The sequence below is a fragment of the Penaeus monodon genome, chromosome 4 (genome assembly GCF_015228065.2).
Source record: "Penaeus monodon isolate SGIC_2016 chromosome 4, NSTDA_Pmon_1, whole genome shotgun sequence".
NCBI lineage: Eukaryota > Metazoa > Arthropoda > Malacostraca > Decapoda > Penaeidae > Penaeus > Penaeus monodon.
The window spans coordinates 23,084,250-23,094,249 of record NC_051389.1 but is presented as its reverse complement, the minus strand read 5'-3'; the positions used below and the strand labels follow the sequence as shown (position 1 = coordinate 23,094,249).

The 10,000-nt window shown below is 35.1% G+C and overlaps 1 protein-coding gene across 12 annotated transcripts in view; it reads right to left on the bottom strand.

The window, feature by feature from the left end:
* The window catches only part of LOC119570870 (SWI/SNF-related matrix-associated actin-dependent regulator of chromatin subfamily E member 1-like), a 41,191-nt gene that overhangs the window by 25,820 nt on the left and 5,371 nt on the right, over positions 1 to 10,000 (bottom strand). For 11 of the 12 annotated variants that reach the window (XM_037918466.1, XM_037918471.1, XM_037918475.1 and 8 more), the window contains exons 2-3: positions 4,557 to 4,635; positions 780 to 824 (exon numbers count right to left, since the gene is read on the bottom strand). In XM_037918466.1, the coding sequence (XP_037774394.1) occupies positions 780 to 824; positions 4,557 to 4,635 (124 nt within the window). The remainder of the gene's footprint in view (positions 1 to 779; positions 825 to 4,556; positions 4,636 to 10,000) is intronic. The other variant, XM_037918482.1, reaches the window with a different exon arrangement.

The window sequence follows — 10,000 nt, the reverse complement described above, 5'->3', positions numbered from 1 at the left end:
TTTAATATATGTAAACCATAAAACAGGTACTCCCCCCCCCCCCCATTCACTCACTCGCTCTCTCCCAAGCACAAACATGTACACACTCCCACCCCCTTTTTACTCACTCACTCTCTCATAATAGTTCTTTATTTTCCTGTATTTTTCTATCACCCTTTCTCTTACTTTCATGCACACTCAAATCATCTTAACCCATAATTGACGGGTAGCATTCATAGAGGCCGGGGCCTCGCTGCCGGGGGCTTATATCGTCGCCCGAGCATGCGCGACCACTCATGCCAAATACCAGCATCCCATGCCGTTTCTTCGTAATACTACGAAGATATGTTGTATTTTCAATTTTCATTATTTTTTAAGTCTCTACTTGCCAAACTTCCTGATAAATAGTCCGAATAAAATAAGCAGTGTGTGGCATCATGGAGTTGAAATTGTCGGTTTGTTGCATTTTTTTTGTTTGTTGCATGGTAAAAATGAGAAAGTGTTAGAACCGACTTAATCACACTTTCACTGGCAAAAAAATAATCTTTTGCCGTGATTGTAAAAAAAAAAACTCCTGGCATGTCCATGCATACTCTATGGCATGTGCGTACGTGCCCCCGGCAGATGGTCCCGACATGTCATGGCATGTACGTACATGCCACCCGTCGGCAATGGGTTATACTAGTATAAAAAAAAAAAAAAAAAAAAAAAAAAAAAAAAAAAAAAAAAAAAAAAAAAAAAAAGAGAGAGAAATCATACTAAAAATAACAAATAATAATAATTACTAAAAACCAACTAACCTTTTAAAATGTTGCTCATCATTGGTGACGCAGGCATGTAAACATCTACAGGAACAGATGAGCAAGCGGTCAATGGTATAAATAAGCTCGCAACATAACAAATACTGTGAGATAGGCAAGGGTGCAAGATTTCACATACGGTAAATTGGCAAATAAAAGAACGGAAAAAAGAGAAGAGGGAGGGGGAGGGGAGAGAGAGAAAAAAAAAAGGTCCCTGCAATAATTTTCTTTAAAAATCTTATTCCAAGATTCATTGCTAGGGGAGGGAGGGGGTAAAAGGGTGGGGGTTAGTGCTCTTGAGAACCAGAATATTGTGCCACTTCATAGGGACACTCGAGAGATAATAAAAGCATATGGGAAAAATATCAAAAATGGAACCTCATGCACTATTTTTTATAAGGCATTCAGCCAATTCCTGTTCTTAAAATAAATTTACTTTCCTTCTCTCTCTTTATTTTTTCAATTAGCTCCCATGCATTACATATCTTGCCTTCCATGCAAAAAAGCTGGTTATTTATGTACAAAATATTCATTATTTGCATATAAAGTCTGCAAAACCTTGCTGATATTTCTCTTTGTATTTCTCTCTTCAAGGATCATGCAAGTGTTAAGAATTATAAAATAAGCAACTGATTTCTTGAGGGGGTTGTTGTTGTTGGCTCTACACAAAGAAGCAATGGTAAACTGATGCAAGAGAATATCTAAAGAATTCAAATATATAAATATCAAAGCCAAGATATTAGATCAATTGTTCAAAATATTCAACATATCAGTCATCATGTGGCATCTACTTGTCTGCAGACACAGAGGATGAACAATCAAGGCTATGTTATAACACAGTTTAGGCTTCAAAGAAAGAGAAAATTAGAATATTACAATATGTATATGTAATTACCAAAAATTAAAAATAAATATACAAATATATTAAATAAATACATACATACACGCACACACACACACATACACACACACACACATGTATGTATGTATATGTATATATGTGTATTCTATATATACATATATGTATACACATACATATATTGATATGCATATACATACATGCACACACACACACATGTATGTACGTGTGTATCTACGTGTGTGTGTGTGTGTGTGTGTGTGTGTGTGTGTGTGTGTGTGTGTGTGTGTGTGTGTGTGTGTGTGTGTGTGTGTGTGTGTGTGTGTGTGTGTGTGTGTTTGTGTGTATGTGTGTATGTGTGTCTGTGTGTGTGTGTGCATGCTTGTATGTGCTCGTATATATGTGTGTGTGTGTGTGTGTGTGTGTGTGTGTGTGTGTGTGTTTGTACATTATACATATACTTATATATATATATATATATATATATATATATATATATATATATATATATATATATATATATATATATATATATATATATATAAGTATATGTATAATGTACAAACACACACACACACACACACACACACACACACACACACACACACACACACACACACACACACACACATATGTATATATATATATATATATCTTATATATACTTACACACACACACACACACACATAGAAAGATAAATGTATGTTTGTTTAATATTCTCTTTTTTATCTATCACTTTATCACCAAGGTTTTTACATAGTTGTTCATCCTCTTCTCCTGCTCTATGTTAGTCTGACTGGATTAAGATAGCCTAAGGAATTTAATGCTTTCAAAGAAACTCTCTGATACTGATGACATACAACAAAAAAAGTTCTGCAACACTAACCTGGGAGACCATGAAGTGAATTTGGGGGGAGAATGGGGGGTGGGGAGGGACTAACATTGGATTTGTACACCGACATATATAAGGTGATAAACAGAGAAAAGGAATTAACCCTGTTACCTACAGGACTACTCACATAGACTTGATCCAAGTCTAGTTAATGGTGACTTGAAGAGAGAAGCCACTCAACATTATATACATTGCCTGTATGTGTACATGGAGAACCCTGTATACAGTGATTCTAGATTTCTTGGAGAAAGTTTTCAAGATGCATATTTTATCAGACTGATCTTATTCCTATATTTTCTGATGAATCTTATCTTCATTATTCCCTCTTTTAATCATCAGCTGATAAAAAATCTTAAATAAGGAACGATATATAGAACTGTGACAAAATACCATGCTGTCCTATTGTGAAAATTGCAAAAAAGGTTACTACAGAGCTCCTTCACAAAATGTGGGGGGAAAAATTAACAAAAAAAAACAACAAAATTCCTGGCACCTAAAAGAATAATCACAAAAATCTGTTATATATATATATATATATATATATATATATATATATATATATATATATATATATATATATATATATATATATATAGTAATACTATGCATAACAGTGAATACACACATTTTTTTTTTTTTACATTAAAGGGTTCAGCAAATTTGAAGGAGCATAAGAATATAAGAAATAATAATAAACTGGTTACTTTTATCTGTAGGGAAAAAAAAAAAACTACTACAACTAAATAAATTTGAACTTCACTACATTTTACTTGTGCTATTTTTAGGTCAAGCACACGCATTGCATCTTTAAACCCATTGCTACTGGGAACTTGAAATGTACTCTGTAATTTGTGGATCCACAAGTGCTCTGCCACCAATGAGTCAATCAACTATTCACCCACTGCTGTCGGGATGGCATGTACAAACACGTCATACCCACTGTGAGTTCAGTTTATTGACTGCCTACATACACAGCTCCACAAGTACTCAGTTACCAATGAGCCAATTACTAGTACTACCTATCTCACCTGTTTACACTTTTCGTTGATTTTTGGTAATATATATATTTTTTATATTGATATTACTAAACTCAATAGTAATAATAACAGTATTGATATTAATAGCAATAGTAAAAATATTTTTCTCTAAAATTCAAGGAAAAGTGAAATCATGTAAGGTCATGTGGTCTACTATTTGACTCTTTGGTGGCTAAGCACTTATGGAGCCATCTATAAGCAGAGACATTTCACAAAAGAATACAACAGTGAACACCACATTTTCCTGATGGCAGTGGGTTAATATCAATTCTTTTATTAGGCATGTCATATACGTCCATACCATTCCTGGTGGCAATGGGTTATGAAGTGATTAGGATGAAATGAGCTAATAATTTTCAATGAAGCACACCATTCAGAACAGTATAATTAGCTTCCAAGTGTACAGAATGATGCGAGGATTTTTACCATGAAATGCATTATTGCATGCATAATTGTGATACCAGTAATAAATGATTATCTGACTAATACACATGAATAGTAATGTTTTTATTCAACATTTTGTTCCATTTCTAATGTAACTTTCTTTATCATTTGGCTTATGAGAATATGTTGGAAGCTATACCACACCTACAGTTGAATTCTGTCTTGATTTACAACTTCCTTATTCAATTCTTGAAACAACATCAAGGAAACAAATCTTAAACCACTGCACAGGGTTTTCCACTACCATATCTGTTATAAGAATGAGGCAACTATCAACTCTCTTACTTTGTGAACTACCTAGGTACTCTTGATATACATCAACTCTATCACAACTCATAAAAGTTGTAATCTTACTGACCAAATATACATATATCACAACTCATAGCAGTTATCTTACTGACCAAATATACATATATAGAACTATATGTATACATAGAGCATTTGAACTAATAAATACTTCTTTCTCAACTTAAATGCTCCTTGTCAAGGGAGACTCCTTACGTCTTAAGGGAGAAACATTTCCGACCAGAACATGTAAACTTACGAGTGGGTCCAGGAGCAGGGGTGGTCCCCATCATGGCCACCTGCCGGTAATTCGGTGGCAGGGACATCCTGAGTCCAGGCTGGAAAAGTCAACAGTTATCAATTTTTATTAGTATTAGCATTATTGAAATCATTTATCTCTTTTTTTAAATAAAAAATATCAATAGCAAAAATCAAACCATTTCACTGTGTACAACCCCTAATAATGTTGCTGAACCCTATCTCTTATTTCCTTCAAATGTTAGTAAATATGTTTACAAATACACACGTACACAGATACAGAATGAGTCTCACACACAATTGCTAATACAAAAGATTATTATAAAAAAAAAAAAAAAAAAAAAAAAAAAAAAAAAAAAAAAAAAACTAAGAAGGTTTAAGTTTACTAAACGGAAAAAAAAAAAAAAAAAAAAAAAAAAAAAAAAAAAAAGTCAGACAAAATATACTTAAACACACACACACACACACACACACACACACAGAAAAAGAGTTTTCTGAGAAACATTACTTCCTCTTCAACTTTTGTAAAATAAAAGATCAGCAAAACTATATGAAACAAAAGAATGTATGGTAACTGCACTATACTGTAACAAAACTGCAATGTTACTGCTGAATGCAATGCTTCTTAATCTCCAGATCTATATATAAAAAGTTTAAATAAATTTTGGAATGGCCAGAAGCAACTCTACATTTGATCACTATGTCAAGCCACAGTAAGGACACTTGAAAAGTGAACTTTTCTGTGCACTGAAGCAGAGGAGAATAATTCTATAATGCACATAACTCACATACACCACCTTAACAAAACTTTGAAACACAATCCCTATAAACTAATGTAGAATTATAATCAAAAGTTGAAGCATACCACAATGTTCTCCAGTGAGACTTAGTACATGAAATTCAAAGCTAAAGAAGGGGTTGCCATTACTTCAAACACTGCCATTCAATCTTACCTGCCTCTGTGTACAAGGAAAATAAAGAGCAGGAAAAAATATAAACCAAAAATTGTACATGACACTGCTTTTTGCATTTGTGAAAACAACACATATCAATTCTGAAATAAAATAGATTGATTTCTGTACTGAATATTTTTTTCTTTATTCCATTCTGAAATAATCAAATCTACAAACTGTGGAAATTAATAAATTATCAATATTATCTTACATTTCAAATCAAATACACATTAAAATGTATCATCAATACAATGTATATATCATATAATATAAAGTCAATGTACTTCATGCACCATGCAGCAACAACTGGAAGTTTGATGTATAAAAAAGTACAGCATATGTATGCACACACTCAACATGTAAACTGTAAATATTCAAACTATTACCAGAAATCTGAATGGCTGAATTTTTGTTTTAACGTACACATTCAGAAATAGTAACCTCAATTATCCTTTCTTCCTCAAATTCAGTTATTTGAATTGATAATCCCCCCCTCCCTATTTGTACAACTATGGATAAATATTACATTGTATGTCATTAACCCACTGCACCTGGGGGTGGCACACATTTATACCAAATTCACTGTAATTTTAGTTTATTAAACTATAGACAAAGGGTGTCTCCATATGCTGACAACTTGGCATTGTAACAGATGCCAGGTGTTGGGATGTATTATCCCCTTGAATCTGGGTGCTTTGCTGCCTGCTCATGGCCCAAAATCCAGGCATTAAGCTCATTCGAGTGGCTTGTAGGTCAGGCACACTTGAACACTCATGGGTGATGTCAAGACTCCTTGCCTCCCCTTTGCCATGTTATTTCTCTTTTTCTGAAGCCTTTTAGCTTTTTTTCCATATTCCAATGCCTATATTTGTTATTTGATATGCAAATCCAGATGGTAATACACTGTTTCCCTTACATAAACTTCTTATCTCAAAAATTCTCATGACAAGTGTTCCCATCACCCAGCCCTCAGCCAATTTTTTCTCCAAGACAGCATGATCACATAACCTGCCTCCATCTCCTCAAGCCAATTTTTTTTTTGACATGATGGCCACATCATCTGGATGTAGGGGTTTAACCCAGACACCACAGACATTGGCATTTACCAACTGCTGCCATTTCCCATTTCTTTGAAAGTAATTACCTTGTCAAGAAATTGCAGGGGCTGACTGGGAAGGTAGAGGGTTATTGAGGAAGAGGGGATGGGGAGGAGGAGGAGAGTGTGGTGGGGTGGAGGGAAAAGGTCTTGGGTAGGGGGTGGGGCATAGAGGGCAACTGTAGTGGGGTTGAAGGAAGAGGTTAAGGGTAGGGGGTGGGAGAAGGAAAGTAATATAAAGTGTCAGGTGATTAGTCAATCGTGTGATTGGGTATCAATTGTCTGACATTGATTGACTCAACCTAATATGGTTTAGTAGATGGAGCTCTACTATGTACTGGTCTTATGTCTTTGGGAGTATTTGTGGGTTGAGTTTTCATTATGATGGCTGGAAGCTGGAGGTGAAGTAATAGTTGTGGGTGAATTGTACAGGAAGCCAGGGAAGTTCTCTAGTTGGCAAAGAACAGTGATAGTCCTCACTTGGTGGCTGCTCAGTTTGGTCTGTCCCAAATTTCCAAGATATTAAGAAGGCTGAGAGTGTTTAGGAATGAGGAACTAGGGGAGCCTGCTTAAGTGATCCCATTAGAGTCCTGCAAGGTGTCTGGTGCTGACTAGTCAGGATACGGCTGAGAATTGAGAGAAGTGCCTTTATTGACCAATAAGAAGGTAATTGTTGGACATGGCATGATTCACCGTGTAGTGCGTGGAGTGTGCACTGATAGCAGGTTGTGGGCCATGGCTACTATAGAACTTCAGTGTGTAAGCTGTGTAAGCAAGTGATTCCCTAACACCCACCCCCATCTTCTCATATGAAGCTGAGTGGATATGACTGTGAAGGAACTGCACGCCTACAACATCAGGCTTCGCCTGTTGATAGGCTTCCCCACCCTCCCACGCTGGAGACTGGAGACTATGACTAGGGACACATCTTCACTTCTCAGACAAAGAGGATCCCCATACTGTGGAAAATCAATTATGGAAGCTGCATTCTGTTGTTGAAATCCTGGTATTGAGTTCAAGTAAGCCATCATAAAATTTATGAACCAACTAAATGGGCAAGGTTTGGTATGAAGGCATACGAGTTGTATGCCTGTGATGGGGCGACTGCAGGATACACAAGTGCCTTCAAAATATATGAGGCAGGATTGTAGTAACAAGCCAGTATCACTGAAGGTTTAACTTGATGGCCAGTGTGTCTCCTTTTGGTATAGGATACGAACTTTACTTTGATAAATGGTGCTCATGGCCTACACTCTTCCCTTGCCTTCAGCCAAAGATAAACCTTCTTGGCACAGTCAGCATGAACAGAAAGTTTGTGTCCAAGGACATGAAGGTTCCTCCACTAAAATCACATCGCCATCCACCAGCCTGTTAATCATCCGGCAAATTTGGCTGCATATATTTACACATAGAGGGACCACAAGTGCATAGCCACCAAGAAGTCAATTCCTAGTCCTACCTACCTCACCAGTGTACCCCTTTTCCTTGACTTAACCCTACAGTGATGGTACCAGAAATTTCTGGGCATTCACTGATTCTGGTAACTTCTGGCAACCATCCAGTCATTTGGGCAGGGAGTCTGCTACGTGTAGTGGAACTCCCTGCTCGACTTGCTCTAGCATACCGTGATGCCTAGAGCCATACCTGTCATGATGAGTTTTTTTTTCATAACGGCTGCAGGCGTGACTGGCAGTAAGAGGTTAAGAAATATATATATATATATATATATATATATATATATATATATATATATATATATATATATATATATATATATATATATAATATATATATATAATATTTATATGAATTACATATTATATATAACATATATATAATATATATGTAGTAGTATAGTATATATATTATATAATAATAATTATATATATATTTTGTTTTTTTTTATTACTGATATAATATGCAATGACATAACAATTTCAATAAATAATAAAATAGGAGTAGTAGAGTAGTAGTAGTAGATCAGTAGTAGTAGTAAATAACAACGGCATTGAAAACATTTCCAAAAACTTCAAGAAAGGAATAGGTGAGGTTACATAGGGCCAACTGACTTCTTGGTGGCCAAGAACTTGTAGTGTCAACTATGTATTCACACAATGCACTGAACAAGGCTACAGTGGACATTACATGGCAATGGGTTTAAATATCTCTATATAAAAAATTGAACAGATTATGAAACCAATGAAAAAGATAAATGAAAATACAATAAACAGGTTATAACAGTTAAAGAATTATTTGTACATACACACGCAGAAACAAACACAGATATACAAGTGCGTGCGCACACACGCACACGTACACACGCACACACACACACATATGCAGATAAATACACAAAAAGTACATACACATAAATATGCTGTAAAAATAAATACCAAGGTACTACCTGTGACACTCAACACCCAACCACCAAACCTAAAACAAAAACACTACCTAGAGGCTCTCATGGATCCAACTCTACAAGCTACAAACATCTACCATGTACAAAGACTAATACATAAGGAAATAACATATAATATATATATCTAAACATCTTAGAGTTAAGGCGCATTCTTTCCTTGAAATTTAAAACATGGAAATAATAATAACATGCATTAATATTATGACAATCATAATGTAATCTTTGTCAGTCTTTGAGCAGAAATGAAGTAAAAAAAAAAATAATAATAAAAAATAAAATAAAAATAAACAAATTGTGATGGGGGAAGAAAAAGAAAAACACAAGACAGTAATTGAGCATCTAAATATCAATCTAGTAATAAGGCTCAACATTGTTCAGCATGGCTTTGTAACAAACTGCAATATCAAGTTTTCTTGACATGAATGTGTGTGTTAAGTATACATTTTCATAAGCTACAATAAGCAAATTTCTCTTGTTAGCCTAGTTCTCATCACTACACTGTTATCTTAGATTTGGTTGTAGAGATCTACAATATTATTACTTTCATTTTGTAATTATATTTCTTTTCATCATCACCATTCAACCTTCCAACCATATTCATCATACATTCATCAATAAAGAGCTGCTTTAACTTACCTTCGGACACACGTTAGCTCAAAGTAATATTCCCAGTTTCAACTTCACATATCACTAGATGTGATGTCTCCCAAACTTCCCATTTTGAAGTGAGGTTTACAAGTGATTTGGGCTCAGAAGAGAGGACCCAAAACAAAATTAAGTATGTTAATTTCCTCCATTTTGTCAACTGCTTTTTCCTGCTAAACCATGTGCAATCAAGTAATCTCTCTCTGTCTCTGCCTTTCTCTCTCTCTCTCTCTCTCTCTCTCTCTCTCTCTCTCTCTCTCTCTCTCTCTCTCTCTCTCTCTCTCTCTCTCTCTCTCTCTCTCTCTCTCTCTCTCTCGCTCTATGCATTGAAG